Source organism: Sus scrofa, chromosome 1 (assembly GCF_000003025.6).
Source record: "Sus scrofa isolate TJ Tabasco breed Duroc chromosome 1, Sscrofa11.1, whole genome shotgun sequence".
Lineage (NCBI taxonomy): Eukaryota > Metazoa > Chordata > Mammalia > Artiodactyla > Suidae > Sus > Sus scrofa.
The window spans coordinates 243,245,932-243,263,127 of NC_010443.5; the positions used below are offsets into that span (position 1 = coordinate 243,245,932).

The 17,196-nt window shown below is 40.5% G+C and overlaps 1 protein-coding gene across 1 annotated transcript in view; it reads left to right on the forward strand.

Moving 5' to 3' along the window:
• RNF20 (ring finger protein 20) overlaps positions 1 to 8,534 on the forward strand; it is a 28,755-nt gene extending 20,221 nt beyond the window's left edge. Inside the window, exons 12-20 of the mRNA XM_001926594.6 lie at positions 128 to 249; positions 369 to 739; positions 2,151 to 2,268; positions 2,869 to 3,018; positions 4,751 to 4,963; positions 5,524 to 5,649; positions 5,817 to 5,957; positions 7,085 to 7,186; positions 7,440 to 8,534. Of these exons, the coding sequence (XP_001926629.2) occupies positions 128 to 249; positions 369 to 739; positions 2,151 to 2,268; positions 2,869 to 3,018; positions 4,751 to 4,963; positions 5,524 to 5,649; positions 5,817 to 5,957; positions 7,085 to 7,186; positions 7,440 to 7,616 (1,520 nt within the window). The 3' untranslated portion in view covers positions 7,617 to 8,534. The remainder of the gene's footprint in view (positions 1 to 127; positions 250 to 368; positions 740 to 2,150; positions 2,269 to 2,868; positions 3,019 to 4,750; positions 4,964 to 5,523; positions 5,650 to 5,816; positions 5,958 to 7,084; positions 7,187 to 7,439) is intronic.

Below are 17,196 nucleotides of genomic sequence, written 5' to 3' on the forward strand. Positions count from 1 at the left end.
GGGAAGGAATCTTCTTTTTGGTAATTGTCCCTGTTTCTCAGAGGTCTCTCATATGCTTTACACTTTGTTTCCTTGTGCCTTTGCCCTTGTCACAACTCTTCATAACTTTACCATTGCTGTATTTAAGGCCCCATAAACCGGGAGATGCGTCACCTCATCAGTAGCCTCCAGAATCACAATCACCAGCTGAAAGGGGAGGTTCTGAGGTATAAGCGGAAACTGAGAGAAGCCCAGTCTGACCTGAACAAGGTAACCAGGAGGAGTGGAATAAGTATTATCTGTTGTTAAGATTGCAAAGCTGTTTTAGAGTGAGAAAAGCAGTGTGGTTGTCATAAGTGTGTGTAATGCTTTCCTTCCTGCCCTCCTAGACTCGATTGCGCAGTGGCAGTGCCCTCTTGCAGTCTCAGTCCAGTACTGAGGACCCCAAAGAAGAGCCTGCAGAGCTAAAACAAGATCCTGAGGACTTACCCGCCCAGTCCGCTACCTCGAAGACATCTCAGGAGGAAGTCAATGAAATTAAGTCCAAAAGGGATGAGGAAGAGCGAGAACGAGAAAGGAGGGAGAAAGAGAGAGAACGGGAAAGAGAGCGGGAGAAGGAAAAGGAGAGAGAACGTGAGAAGCAGAAACTAAAAGAGTCAGAAAAAGAAAGAGATTCTGCTAAGGATAAAGAGAAAGGGAAACATGATGATGGAAGGAAAAAGGAAGCAGAAATTATCAAACAATTGAAGATTGAACTCAAGTAAGAGCAATGTTTAGAGTAACTGTTTCTGACTCAAAAGCTAAGGTTAGGATTTCATGCATCAACTGATTGAATGATGACATAGCTTATTTAAAGTGTAACTAAATGTACAATTAATGTGGTCTTGATTCTTCATCAAATGTACAGCTACAATGGCCTGCATGGCTATCATGTGGTCTGGTTCACTGATCAGGTCTCAGTAAACCCTCTTGCTGTAGCCTTATTCTTTATGAATCCAGATGAAAGGGAGGGGTGTCATGATTAAAGTAACACTCATGAGCATTTTTGGAAATTAACTACTGCTGTTTACTAGATTTGGGCAGATTGTTGGCATTAATTGTAATTTAAATTATAGTAGATGGAATTGTATCACTATAACTTGAACAGTGTTGATTTCATTGCCTGCTAAGTAGTTTGTGTATATATCAGATCATTTTAAGAGATTTCTAGGAGGTTTACTCCCATAGGCACTCAAACAGTAAGACAGGCCTTTAAGTCAATGAAACACTGCCATAATTTGACATCTTTCCCCTTCTCTTCCTGCACAACCAGTAACTTTTCTGATAGAACAGGTTACTTTTTGCTCCCCACTGGTCATGGTTGAGCCTTTATTGGGATTTTGTATGGATTTGAGGGGCCACTGTGCTAAAAACATTTGAACTTCTTTAGCATATAAAAGAATAGTTATGAGGTTTGCAAATTTAGTAAGTTTTAGTCTGTATCTAATGGTTAATCAATCACTCAACTATCAAATCAAGGATTAGCAGTTTATTTTTATTTTTTTGGCTGCACCTACGGCATCTGGAAGTTCCCAGACCAGGTCTTAATCCAAACTGCAGCTGCTGGCCTCTGCCACAGCTGTGGCAATGCCAGACCCCACTGTGCTGGGCAGGGGAATGACCCCATGTTTCTGTAAAGATGATGTTGGATCCTTAACCTGCTGTACCACAGTGGGAACTCCAAGTTCATTTTAAACTGATTTTTTTCCCTTTTTAAATCTCTTCCTCTTCATCTCTTTAAGGTAAAATTGCCCCCCAAAGTGTAGTAGCAGTCATCTAAGTGATTTACTTAAAATACATTCCTGAACCCGATCCCAGACCTAGAGCCTCAGTTTCTAGGAGTGGGGCCCCAGAACCTTGCTTATCTAAGAAGTACCACAAGTATTTTATAACTTTATATTGGAGAACTTGATCTGAAGGGAGAAATGATTCCTTTATACAACTTATTTTCCTATACTTTTTGAGTATATCCAGAAGTCTCTTGATAATCTGTGCAAGTTTTGTCTTTTAGATGTGTGATATAAAGTGTAAAGTAGAACTGTGGTAAAATATTTTGCACAATTCAAAATTCCCTTGCTCTGATGCCCTTTGTTTTCTCATTACACCATTCCCCTCTACCACCCTCATCATAGGAAGGCACAGGAGAGCCAAAAGGAGATGAAACTATTGCTAGATATGTACCGCTCTGCCCCAAAGGAACAGAGAGACAAAGTTCAGCTAATGGCAGCTGAGAAGAAGTCTAAGGCAGAGGTAATCTAGTCTGCCACTACCTATCATTCTGGTCAAAATCTTCATTTGTGGGATTTTCCTTCACACTTCCGAAGGCTGTAGTTTCTTTATTTTTAAAGTTAGTGTTTAAAATTCAACCTTTTCTTCCCTTTCAAAGACCATCTAAAATAGAGATTTCCAGGTTTTCCACTAGGTGGTAAGGTATATCCGAATTACGGGGTAAAGGAGTAGTCTTTTCAAACTTTTTGTTCCCCCATTTGCCATATAAATCATTATCATGATGATTTTCTTTTTCTGACTATGTTTGGGAAGAACGTTGTATTCTTTTAAAACTTAGAGGCCTAGAAAAAAAGCGTGAGATCTACCATTCCAAGGAAAGGTACATGTGCACTCCTCAAAAATGCTGCCTATGGAAGAAGCGTGTAATGTTGAAATGGAGTGATGTTAGAAGATCAAGGGTTGTGATGTGATATGCTAGCATATCATTTATCTCCTTTCATAATTCCATAAAGGTTTCTTTGGTGTTATGGGCCCTCCATCTGTGCACAGTATTAATTAATTTTTGAAATTGTATTACAGCTTTTTTGGTTTTCTTTTTGTATGATTTCTTTGCTCCTATAGTTGGAAGATTTGAGGCAAAGACTTAAGGACCTGGAGGATAAGGAGAAAAAAGAGAATAAGAAAATGGCCGATGAGGATGCCTTGAGGAAGATCCGAGCAGTAGAGGAGCAGATAGAGTACCTGCAGAAGAAGCTGGCCATGGCCAAGCAGGTGGGGATACTTTCTTTTTCAGTAGATGTTCCTTGACAGGTAAGTTATTGACAGTGAAATTTGCCCTATTATCCAAATCTTTTTTTTTTTTCTTTCAGAGTTGGGGGTAATATTTTTTTCTCCTTTTCATTTGTTTTTGCATTGAATTCTCTCATCCTTCAGTTATTTTGTTTTATATTTGTAAGGAAGGAAATTTATTTTTATTTTCAAATGGATAACCAGTGATTGAAATACTGTCTATTAAGAGAGCTTTCTGGAATCAGAGGATATAATGAATATAAAAGTTTATAAAAAGATAAATAAAATTTTATATACATTATGATTATAAATATTTGGAACTAAGATAAACGTGTCCCCCAAATAAATAACCAGTATGTTAACTGTGGTGGTTTCTGGATCATAGAACTATACGGACTTGTCCCCTTCTCATAAGGAACATGTATTTCTTCATTTTTAAGTCCCACTGAATTTTTTAACATCTGATAATAAAGATACAAAAAAATGTATGGAAAAACCATGTATGTTTACTGTTTTAATGGTAAATTGATCATTAAATATTTTGAAAAGAGGAACTTTATTAGAACCTATATACATTTCTTTTGTAAAAAGTGGAGCTTTGAATACAGATCAGTTAATGAGCATCAGACCAAAAATCAAAGCCAGTGACTTCAGATAATAGAGCTTCTTCTGATTTGAGGGCAAACCTAGTGATAAAACTAGGCTTTTTAAAACTAAGTCTCTCCTCACTATGTTAATTTATTTCTTAATGAATAGTGGGAAACTTTAGTTTCCTGTGCACATTTCTTTGGAATTAGAAGGTTCTATTAAAATGAATGTTCCATTCTTGGTGGGAATGTAATTGGTGCAGCCATCATGGAGAATAGTATGGAAGTTCTCAAAAAACTAAAAATTGAGTTGCCATATGATCTAGCAGTCCCACTCCTTGCATGTATCTGAACAAAAGTGTAATTCGAAAAGATGCATGTGCCCCTGTGTTCATAGCAGCACTGTTTACAATAACCAAGACGTGAAAGCAACCTAAATGTTCATCAAAAGAGGAATGGATAAAGATGCGGTGCATATATATAACAATGGAATTTACTCAGCCATACTAAAGTATGAAGTAATGCTGTTTGCAGCTGTGTGGATGGACCTAGGGATTATACTAAGTGAAGTGAGTCAGAAAGAGGAAAACAAATACCATATGATACCACTTATCTGTAGAATCTAAAGTGTGACACTGGAGTTCCTGTCGTGTCACAGCGGAAACGAATCAGACTAGGAACCATGTGGTTGTGGGTTCGACCCCTGGCTTCACTCAGTGGGTTAAGGATCCAGTGTTGCTGTGAGCTGTGGTGTAGGTTGTAGACGCTGCTCAGATCTTATGTTGCTATAGCTGTGGCGTAGGCTGGCAGCTGTAGGTCCGATTCGACCCCCTAGCCTGGGAACCTCCATATGCTGTGGGTTTGACCCTAAAAAGCAAAATAAAATAAATAAGTATGACACTGATGAATTTATCTATGAAACAGAAACAGGCTCACTGATGTAGCGAACAGACTTGTGGTTGCAAGGGGGAGGATTAGAGTAGGAATTTGGGACTAGCAGATGCAAACTATTAAATATAGACTGGATAAACAACAAAGTCCTATGGTATAGCACAAGGAACTATATTCAGTATACTATAATAAACCATATTGGAAAAGAAAAAAAAATAACATGATTCTTATTTTAGGAGGAAGAAGCTCTCCTCTCTGAGATGGATGTCACAGGCCAGGCCTTTGAAGACATGCAGGAGCAGAATATCCGTTTGATGCAGCAGTTGAGGGAGAAAGATGATGCAAACTTCAAGCTCATGTCAGAACGTATCAAATCCAATCAGATCCATAAACTGCTAAAAGAAGAGAAGGAAGAGCTGGCAGACCAGGTTTTGACTCTCAAGACTCAGGTGACTAGAATGAATAAAGCTTTCCAAAATTCTGTTGAAGAGGGCACTTTCTACGTGAAGATAAATGTAAAAGAATGATTATTATGGCATTTTTTGTAAAAAGGAAAAACCCTGAAGCCCTAAAAACTAAACTTACCTGATTAGGGAACTGATAAATAAATTACATATCCCTACTGTGCAGTACAATACATCTGTTTAAATAATTACGGATCTGCTAATATGGAAAATGTTTAAAATATATCATTAAGGGATTTGTTTGTTTAGCTTTTCTATGTTAAAAATGTGTGTGTCTTTGTGTGCATGTGCTGTAGTGTGTTAAAAATTTCTAGATGGCTGCATGAGAAACTGTAAGGGTGGTTTCCTGATTACTTTTGAATGTTGGAATGAAAGAATTATCACAGTCTTGCAAGTAAGTTGAAGGATTCATGGGTAAGATCAGTAATAGTTTGAGATTTCTAACAGATTTTTAGGCCTGTGGATTAACAGAACTGTCAGTGTTTTTGTTTTTTGGGTTTTTTTTCCTTCCTGTTTTTGTTAAGATGTGATTTTCTTTTTCTAAGGTTGATGCCCAGTTACAGGTGGTAAGAAAACTGGAAGAGAAGGAGCACTTGTTACAAAGCAACATTGGCACAGGGGAGAAGGAGCTGGGTCTTAGGACCCAAGCCTTAGAGATGAATAAACGTAAGGTATGATCGATTACTCTGTAGTCTAAAGCGACTGTTCATCTTTGGACAAACAAATAAGTATAGCAGTGATGCAATTATAGGTTCATTTTATTCCCTGGGCTTGGGTTAACCTGTTGTCTTACTGGAAATAAGTGGTGATAAGGAATGTAATCATACATCCCTCATAGGCAATGGAGGCAGCCCAGCTTGCAGATGACCTCAAAGCACAGTTGGAGTTGGCTCAGAAGAAGCTACATGATTTTCAGGATGAGATTGTGGAAAACAGTGTCACCAAAGAAAAAGATATGTTCAATTTCAAACGAGCCCAGGTCAATTGTTTTTTCTTTACTTTTTACCTGTTAGGTGGTTTCTGAACTGTGAAGTGACCTATGTTATGAAAGAGTGATCTTTTGTATGTCATTTCTTACTTAATTATAAGTTCCTTGAGTGAAGATAAGGAGGCTCTTTGATGAAAACATTCCCCAAATCCTGTCATGGTGCGTGCTACCTAATGGACAGGAAAGAAATATTTACTTGAATGGGTTAGTGAAATTGTAAAGAAGTAGCAGCATAAAGACATGAATTTTTCTATTTTTTGCATGCTACCTGTTTCTCACAATGCCTTTCTATCCTTGTCTATAAATCTGTGAATTTTAATCCAGTCTATCCTCAGCTTAAAACTAATTATCTTAAACTAAAGTAGTCTGTCAAGTTTTCATCTTTTTTTTTTTTTCTGCACCTGTGGTATATGGAATTTCTCATGCCGGGGATTGAATCAGCCACAGCTGTGACCTGTGCCACAGCTGTGGTGATATATTCTTAACCCACTGTGTTGGGCTGGGGATTGAACCCTCGCCGCCACTGAGTCAATGCCAGGTCCTTAAACCACTGTGCCACAGTGGGAACTCTTCTTTTTTAAAAATTTCATCCTTTTAGGAGTTCCCGTTGTTGCTCAGCAAAACAAATCTGACTAGGAACCATGAGGTTGCAGGTTACATCCCTGGCCTCGATCAGTGGGTTAAGGATCTAGTGTTGCCATGAGCTGTGGTATAGGTGATGCAGCTCAGATCTGGCGTTGCTGTGGCTCTGGTATAAGCTGGCGGCTGCAGCTCCTATTTGACCCCTAGCCTGGGAACCTCCTTATGTCGTGGGTGTGGCCCTAAAAAGCAAATAAATAAAAATTTAGTCCCTTTAAACTCTTAGATTGTATTTTCATAGAACTGATTGACAGTAGTTAGATGCAGCTGAGTTTGATGGTTTGATTACAACTGCTTGTCTGAAACAAAAGAAAATAGCTTGTCATTTGCAATTACTCTACATTCCTGTAAGATAATTAGACTTGAAAGGACTGAAAGTGCTTTCTTTCTACAACAGAAAGTTTAAGTTGGAGCAATGAATTTTTCCCCAAAATGGCAGGTCTGGGGAAGTGTGTAATGGGTATGCTGTCCCACCACAGGAGGACATCTCTAGACTGCGAAGGAAGCTGGAGACCACAAAGAAGCCAGACAACGTACCCAAATGTGATGAGATTCTGATGGAGGAGATAAAGGATTACAAGGTTAGAAAAACTGCTTTAGTAATTTGTCTCTGTTCTTTGTTTAGGCCCACAGTGGCCCACTAACAGATTAGGAGAGTAAGTACTGAACTTTTTTACATGAAGGTAACTTTCATGAGAAATGGTTTATTCTGGGAGTGGGGTGGGGATGGTGCTATTAGTGCTTAGTGGATTTTCTTGCTCTTTGCTTATATATAAGAGCCTTTTGGGTCATAAATCATTATGGTTGGTCTGACTGATTTTTTTTTTTCCCCAGGCACGTCTGACCTGTCCCTGTTGCAACATGCGTAAAAAGGATGCTGTACTTACCAAGTGTTTTCATGTTTTCTGCTTTGAGTGTGTAAAGACCCGCTATGACACCCGCCAGCGCAAATGTCCCAAGTGCAATGCTGCTTTTGGTGCCAATGATTTCCATCGCATCTACATTGGTTGATCCAAGGCCAGAGAAGACGACGAGCTGGCTAGACAGGCACTTAGTCATTAACCACCAAACCTCTACCTCTTCTCTCCTTGACTGTCACCTGCAAGGCAGTTTGTCTGTCGACTCCCTTTCCTTTGTAGACAGGTTGTCCTGTCTAATAGCTAGATGACTTTGGGGGAAAGGACTGGTAATGCAAGTCTTGGGTTTTAGAATGAATTACAAACAACTTTTATTTGTCTCCTCTACCAGCTTTGTGTATTTCCTGCTTTTAGACTTTTTAGTATCTTCTTCAGGCCCACTGTATAATCTTGGATTGTTCATTCCTCCTGAGGAAGTCAAATTGGTATTTGTGACACAGAGAAAGGAACACATGGAGACACATGGCTACTTGTGGGTGATCTTTTAGAAATAAGCTGTCTACGAGCATAAATAGTACTTGTTTGGGCAGTAAACTTTTTGTACACTTGGGTTATAAAATGGTATCATTGTGCTGCTGTTTCCTGGATGGTTTGAAGCCTTAATGAAATTTATGTCCAGGATGATTCAGTCCATTTCTTATTGACTAGCTAAGTAATTTGTTAAGGTCAGCTGGCTTCCTTGTTATTTAAGTTTTAAATGTTCTGCTCACTGATATCTTTAAATTTTGTGAGGCCAGAATAATTTCAAATACTATATCCCCTTTTATCTTATAATGAACTCACAATTGGAGAGGATGGCATGCAGGACTGAGATGGTAAAGAGATCTTCTGGGTGCTTGGGGAACTTGTTCCAGGGAGGCCTTGGTGAGCTATGAATTACTCTCATCTGCCTGTCCACAGGGGTTGTTGTGGCTCTTGTTTTCCAGAAGATTCTCTGTAATGTTTCTATTGGACTTTATACTCCACAAGCTTCAATTAAAGCAGGATTCAGTTTGCTTTTGTGTTCATGTTATCCTTTGAGATTTTTGTATTTGTCATTATTAGTTGATTTTATACCTGCTGTTTTTGAATTGAATTCTCTTGAACAGAAAAAAATCAACTTAGATTAAGAGGCTAGCAGTATTTATTTCTCTGATTAATTGAAATGCTTTTATGCCAGTTTTATTGAATTTGTTCTGGGGAGAAACCCTGCCTAAAAGATGACAATTTTTTTGACTATGTAGTTCTTTTTCATAGTTCACCAGGGGGATAAGAGATTGTGATTTGTTTTCCAAGGGGTATCAGACTGCTGGGTACTTTAGTTTTGAGAGTTATTGAATTACAAGTTTTACGGCAACTTGAATGACAAATTTTATGGTAACTAGCAAGCCAGACGACTTCCATATCTGTGCTAAAGAGTTGTATGAAATGGATCCCTTCTTGATCACCGCCTTTCTTAGAAGATGGGTAAGTAAGGGCAAATTCCATGTCCTTTGGTGGTCACTGTCTCTAATCAGCATGACTTGCCATGAGTTCCAGAGTCATGTGGTATGGGTTAAGAAACGAGTCAAATTAGGGAATCTTACAGTGTCATCAAAGAAATCACAGGTCTCTTGATCCCCGTACCCCCTCTACCCAACACACATACACATCCATGAGGGGGGTCCAGCCCTGCTCCTAGGTATATAGTGCATCTGCATTCATTAATAGGCACCTTTTCCTTGCTCTTCTCTTATAGGAGAAGCATGGGCTTAAGTTTGTAGATTGGAGCACAAATAGACTGCTTGGGCAGTGGTGGTTTAGGTTTATTAACTGTTGATGATGCTTGACTAAGAAAGCCAGCATCTCAGCACTAAGGGATAAGGGAGCCTGAAAAACACCACTGTCCCATGGGAAGCTGGATTTGGGGGAGGGGAGTTCCTTTAGCTAGAAAGATCCCCTAGTTCCAATTAGTTTGAGGCCCAGGCAACACAAGAGGAACTCTTAAAGTCATTTTTAGATAACGACCAAAACCAGTGGTGATTTGGGGCATTCTGGCTTCCTATTACAGAAGAGGCTAATGAATGGGCTTCAGGAATACCCACAAATAGTATACTAAATTTTGCTGTGTTGTGAGTACATTATTCATAGCTTTTCTTTAGATCTGCAAAAGATCCTTAAAGGATCAAAATTTCTTAAAGGAAGTTTGAATTTTAACAAATACTAAGAAAGTTAATCACTGCTCTTGATCCATAGAGATTTTCAAAAAGAGATTTTCTTGAAAGTAATGCCTATCAATGCCAGTTTTAAAGATGATTGTGGAATTACTAGAGTCCCCCCCCTTCTGTTTTTTAAAACATTTCAGGTGTTGTAGAAATGGTTTCTTACTCTTTTTTCTTTAGTTGTTACTTTGGAAATTGTCTCAGCAATCTGGACCAAGATCAGGGTTGTTGTACCCTAAGGTGTATGCCTTAACTGCATGGCTTGGCTCTTACCTTCTTAATTGCTGCTCTAGAGATCTTTTTCAAATATGTTCAGCTGTTTCTGTTGGCAGTTGCATTCTTACATGAATTTCTACTGGGATTCCTTGTTTTTTTCTTATTCTCTGTCCAGATCCACAGGCATCTTTGTTCTTCAAGGGTAGAAGTTGTGTCCACATAATCCTGTGGATGTGCCACTTGAGTGGTATGGAATGGCTTTAAATTTTGGTCCCTAAGGTTTTTCCCTGAGAACTGTTAATTCACTGATTAAACCCAAATACCAGTGGGTAAGTTATAACTAATTCTTACCGTAAAGTCTAACCTGCCTGACATAAGACAGCTATGCTGAGAGTAGGTAGAACATTGGTGGATTACATCTAAGTTGGATTTGGTTTACACAGTAGGAATCCAGGCATGGAAATAACTCAAAATTTTCCTAGATCTGCAGTTATTCCACCATAAGGAAACATTGGGCTTTACCTTCTGGGGATTTCTGCCCAATTTGGTCTCCTTTGAACATTAGTTATTAAGGTCTTATTTATAGCATACCTCACAATGACTAAAGTCAGGACATGCAAAGGACAGTGTTTTAGCAATCAAATCCCCAGTATCCAGCAGAGGGCCTGGCACATGATCCTCAGCAAAGGTTTGCATGCTTAAGTTAATTCAGCTCCTGCTTCTGCTAACAAATCTACAGAAGTCTGTTTTATTGGACCAATGAGTGAATTCAGATATTCCTTTTTTCTACCCTCTCAGTGGAAACAACCTTTCCTCATACTGAGATACACTCTTTAAATTTGGATTATCCTAAAATACATGACTGCATTTTAAATTTCATTTGTGGCAATAACAAAAGGAATTGAAATGAATTCTGAAACTAACACCACTGTTGGAGGCAACTTGTGATAGCTAGGGCTTCTCTTATTACAGATTTAGCCTTTTTTTTTTTGGAGGGAAATTGTAGACAAAATTGGAACCATAGCATGTTCATGTTAATACAATAGTGACATGCTCTGAGGAGTTCACATTACTGAAATCTGTGGAGTGTAATGGCTTGAAACCTAGAATATAAGAATTGCAAAGGGACTCAAACCATGTCCCTATTTTAGAGATGAGGAAACAGGCTCCAAGGTCATTCAGTTTAAAAGCAGAATCAAATTGTGACAATCTGACCTCCAGTTTTTTCTTTTGCCTTAAGTGGACACCTGTACCAAAGAGTTCCTGTCATCAAGGAGATAATAAATGAAAATACTTTCTGTGTCTTTTTGAAGTCTTTCTGAAGACTTCTGTAAACCTAGTATATTTATCCTCAGTTGTTCTAATTTGAGTTAGGACCTCTTTGCAAGCTCTAGATTAGGACTAAATTTTATTTCCCTGTTCATTGAGAGTTCCCATAGCACTTTGTTCTAGAGTAGAATTGAGCCAAAAGGATCTTAGATTGTTCCTTGCTCACCCAACGCATTTATGCATTTGTGGAGTGCTTTTTGTGATTTCAAGAGCTGTGCTAAACGTGTTTCCTACAAAGTTAGACTTGAGTGGGAATGGCCCTACCACTTAGTAAGTTAACTTTAGCAATGTTTCAGTTTCTTCATCTATAAAATAATAACTGTATTATAGGACTGAGGATGAAATGAGTCAATATGTACAAAATATCTAGTATAATGCCTAAAATCTAGTAAATGCTCAAAATAGCATCTTGCACATAAATTGAGAGGTCAGTGTTTCCTTCTTCATTTTCTTCCTGTTTCTAGGAAAAACAAGATTGATAATTTTTTTGGCATCTAGGCCATGTGTGTTTATCTATGTCTGTCTCTAAGTCCATGTCTCCTAGTGATGTCATGGCCAAGTAATTCCGGAATATCAAAAAGTTAACTTCATTTGGTCATTGCCCTACAAACCAACTGAATGCATGTGACAGTCAGTTCCATTGAGTGCTGAGGATGCTGATCTTTTCACATATCCATTTTCAGCTTAAAATCCTTTAGTGGTCCCTATAGTCTTGAGGATACAAATCCAGTTTAGCACAGTGATCCTGTCTCTGCTTTTCTCTTTCTTGTCCTTATTTCTTTCCACTTACCTTGTGCTTTATGTTTCTGTTATGTTGAACTCTTTGATGTTCCTAAGTACCTTGATTGCTGTAGTTTCCAGCTCCAGAACTGCACGTGCTATTTCTTTTACCTGGGATTCCTGTTACCCTCTACTCAGTGTCTTCAGTGCATGCACATGCACGCACACAGACACACACACACAGGCAAGTGTCTTCTTTGCTCCTGTAGTACCCAATGTGCGTTTATCAGCGTACATGCCCCATTGTTTTTCCAGTTTGTGTCCCCCACCCAGGCTGAACTCCACGGGATCAGAATTTGCTTTGTATCTTTCTGTAGCAAGCCCAATGGCTAGCTCAAAATAAGCATCCAAAAAATGAATGACACAGAGTTTCCTAGCGGCCAAGCAGTTAAGGATTTGGTGTTGTCACTGCCGTGACTTGGGTTGGATTCCTGGCCTGGGAACTTCTGTATGCCAAGGGTATTCTCACTCCTGCCAAAAAAGAATGACTAAGTGGTACAAAATAGACTTAGGTAGTTGGTGATTGAACCGGGCTATAGTAGGTTTATATTTTTACAAAGTTTGATTTGGGTACATGCCAAAAGATTGTATAAAGAAAGCATCTAGCTAGCAGATTCGTGGTGGAAAAGTTTGCCAGCAGCTAATTGCAAAATGCCTGAGACTGCAGACCTGCTGAGTGGTTTGCAATGGTGTTTGGACCAGTTCTTGGTTGGATTAGAAAGCAAAAAGAAATGACTGAAACACTGTTTCTGTGAGACTCAAGGACTACAGTGTTGAGTTCAATGGTCCAAGATGGGTGCAGTTACCATATCAGCTTTCTCTGGAGCTGGGGGTCAGGCTGAAATATGGATGGGAGGCAATATGGCAGAAAGACTGGAGGGAGAAGAGGAAGTTATAAGCCAGTAAGCAGTATTCTGACATTATAATATGATTGTTTTGGAATTGAACTGCTAGCTTATGAATCTCTGCCACTACTCTTATTAGCTCTGTGATTGTGGGCAACTCACATCATTCCCTGACCCTTAGTCTTTCCATCTATAAACTAGAGGTCTAGTTGATCTACTCTAGACTAAGTCTAGAGTACCTATCATGGAGTTGCAATGAAGATTAAATGAGATCACAGTTGCTAATATGGGTGCTCAGTAGATGTTAGCTATGATAGCGCTCTTGGTTTACAGGTTGTGAAAAGGACATATTATGAGAAGGTCCCTGAGGTCTGACACCATGCCCATGTTATTCACAAATGTGACTCTAGCACTTGTCACCTGTGTTGTTTAGCAAATGTTTGTTGAATTACTAAGTGAGTGTGGTCAAGGCAGAGTTTTTCAGAGATCTCTTAATATTGTGGCTTTGCCTAAAATGTCTCTCAGACGAAGCTATGTCAGTTTAACTTCATGATGCCAAGGCCCTGAGTTTGCTCAGTGTATTTTGTGCTACTTTGGACTATACCGAAGAAACAAGCTTAAGTCACAGCATCGCTGGGTGTCCTGTTAGGATCCCCAAAGACAATGAGTGCCAGCAGTACATCTGGAAGTGAAGTTTCTATCTGAACATTTATTCCACAGTCATAGAAACTGAAGATGGAAAAGACCTGAGGGCATCTAGTCCATCCACGTGATTGTACAAGAAAAGTGGCTGGAGCAAAACAGCCTGTTCACTTCATGCTCACAACACAGCATTTCAGTTCTTCCTGGAGCGGAGCGATTGCAAACACATTCAAATGAAGACACAATGCAAACACTTTACAAACCTTAAGAAAATACTTATAGGTATGTTATTGTCATAAAACAATTAGGAACTAAATTTAAAAGAATGAGGAAATCCTGGATTTGATGGGTGTGGGTAAGTGAAGAAAGGAATAAACATTGCAGAGTGAAGTGGTTTCAATGACTAGAAAGTTTCTTCTAGGGACTGGGTGGATTTTCCAGTTTACCTATCAAAATATGAGTTGGGAGGAAGAGAGACTATGAAGTGGTTTCTTTCCCCTTCAGTCTTTATGCACACAGAGGAAGGGCTTACCAGCTCCAGAGCTCTAACAGACCCAGCACCAGCCCTGGGAAGTCCGTTGCCCAGATGACATAGCTCTGTCTTGCTTGGCAGCCGCTCCACTTACCACTTAGTGGGTTGGCATGGAAGCAGCAGCTCCTCTCTAAGGTTTGTGTGACAGCAAGATCCATGAATAACAGAGAGTCATCTCCAGGCATGTTGTTAAAAACCTCAGCTGATTGGGTCCCTGTGGCTGCCTCAGTTGTCTGTCCCAGCCATTCTTCCAACTTGTCTTTAATAGAGGGATCCCCCTGCTCCTTCACCTTGGGCACCCACACTCTGGAGCCCTACTGTTATTATTTACATGAACTAGTAGCCTCATCTGTTCCAACTGGCCCATTCCTACTTTATTAGATGCTTCCTGTGCCAGAAATTCCCCCTTGGAAAACAGGGTTGGGATGTGTGACACAGCTGGCTTATTGTGTTCCCAGTTTCCAGGCATCAGAGGGCTTGGAAAAAAATGGAAGACTACCTGATCTCATGAAATAGGAGCCCACAAGAGGAGGCAAGGTAGCCTTCCTTATCTCTTTCTTCTTTACTAGAAAACCACTCTCTACCTGAAGACTTGTGATCTTTGTATTTTTTGAGCCTGAGGGGGGTTGAGAGAACAGAGGTGGAGCAGAACAGGAAGGAGGGTTTCAAAGGACCCACCATTTCATGAAATCTTTTTACAGAACACAACACACTGTTTCACAAATTGCAAAACACTGTTCAATTACTACCAATAAAAATAACCACTGCTACTTAACAGGGAGACTGCTTCATTTCACCACAAGCAATTAAGCTTTGTTTTTCTTTATCCAGAACATGGAGGCATTTCAAGCAATACTGCTGGCAGTAAGCCTGCTTTCAGCCCCTGCTGCTTCTTGCCGCATCCTGGCCACAGTTTTGGCCAAGGTAGTTCCGCAGAAGATACTGAAGGAGCCATGCCCTGGTCATCTACATTGTGGATAGGCAGAATGGTCTGGCATGTTAACCACCGCTGCTCAGAATGCCTCAGGAGAGAAGCTTAAGGTAAACCCAATGTACAAAAGTCCAAACTTACAAAACAGATACATTAAGGGATTAATTGATTGCAATACAAAAGGATTCTTTACAAAAGAATTCACCTCTGGGTTCCTTTAAATAGCTAGCTTCTCAGGTACAATCAGAATGTGCACTGAGTTATAAAAATGTCCATGTTCAACATTAGGAGCGTGGCTGTTCTGAGTTGAGGTACACCTGTACATTGGCCTTTCAGACTATGCAGAGGTTAGCGGTGCAGAGCATGATGGCAGACGCTCTAGAGCATCCTTAGCTGCTGCAGATGGGTAAGGACGGCTAAGGGCCACAGTTTTCCAAAAGCAGTTGCAAACCTGCTTCTGGGTCTAGGATGAAGACATGGGAGGATGGGCATTTCACAGCCAGTTGTCCTTTCCGTCTCCAGGGCTCACTGTTCCCTTATTGTTGAACTGTTTCATCTAAGAGGATGGTGAATAGCTTTAGAGCCTTCCCGCTTCCCTCATCAGTATCTCTGCGGCTACTCACCCCAGGACTTTCTGAGACAATTAACTAATTGCTAAAGTGTTATCCAATTGTAGCGTAAAGTGTTATCTTTCCCTGGGGGACCAGAGAGGTCTTAGAAATGCAGGGACTGCATCCAAAAGTAGGGGAAGAAACTTTGTGGATGAGGAGCCTTGCCACTGATCTGCAGCTCAGAGCACAGTGCTTCACAAGGCGAAAGACCTCACTGGGTCTTCAAGGTGACTGGGGTGGATGGAGCAAAGATGACACTAGAAGATAAAACCAGTAACTGACAGACAAGGAAGTCTAGTCCTAATGGTGCCCTGGGGTGGGGGCGGCTGTGTGGGTAGTGAATCAGCAGATGGTGTGTCCTCAAGTTTGAGAAACTCTCAGAATGGCTTTCTTCTCATTTCTCCCCATGCCTGGAGCAGCCAAACTTTTAGAACAGTGTTCCTTGAAGAGTAATTTTGAACCACATGTCATTCTCCTGGGGGTGTTGGTAACAGGAGGTTCCTAAGCCCACATCCACCTCCTTTCAGGCCCCATCTTCTGGGGAAGAGCCCTGGCAGTCAGCATTCTGAGTTCCTAGGTGATTCCTATCTATACTAATACTGGCAACTGAAGTTCTGTGGTTCCCACATTCCTTTCCCTTTCTGCACATCCAAGCCATTGCACACTGGGAAAGGGCTGCCTCGAGAGAGGGCAAAGAGCTTACTCCCATCAGTCACTTGAGGGCATTAGATGGGGCCTGGGGGAGAATCAAAGGGACCAAAGCCTGCTCAGAGCTTCTCACAGGTGAGTGGCTGTGAAGCTGGGACACTGACCTGGTAGTTATCCACACAAACATGAAAAGCACAGGGCACATTCCTCAGTGTTGAAGCATGTGATGTTTACAGGCTTGAGGATCACTTCTGAGATTCCTATAGCTAAGACTCATGTGACTGCCGATCTGGAAAGAGCATAGTATATGGTCTGCAGAACATTTTCCCTTAACCCACAGTGCCAGCTCACATGTCCTCTGCAGGCAATTAGCAGGGATGTTCCAGTTTCATCCTGAGGCCATAGCCTTGCTTTTCTTTTCTCTTTTTTCCTTTATGAAAGGCACACACTACAGTGGAGATGCTTAGATTAGAAGTATAGTTCTATTCATTCCTTAACCAAACTGCTTTTCTGGCCCAGAGCTTTTGTTTGAAAAGCATGGTGTACATTTTATTTTTTGGTGCACACAGGGGATGTGGCTGTTCCTGGGTCAGGGACTGAACCTGAGCCACAGCAGCAACCCAAGCCACTGCAGTGACACATCAGGTGCTTAACCTGATGCACCACAAGGGAACTCCTGGTGCACATTTTTAATGCCTTGTCTGCCTGTCCTCTTCTCCCACTCACCACATCCTGGGCCCCTTTCATAGTGGCACATGAACAGCTTCCTACTAAATGATAGGATGGTGTTGGAGATCCAGGACCCTTTCAAAAACATGGCTCTTGCCTGATCCAATCAGTCCTGGCCTGCTGGGAAATGAACATGTTCATTTAATTATTTTAAGTACTCACCTCTCTGTCCTAAGTTTTTCTAGCTCTTCCCTGGCTCCAGAAGAATGCAGGAACAAACCTAGACTGGGG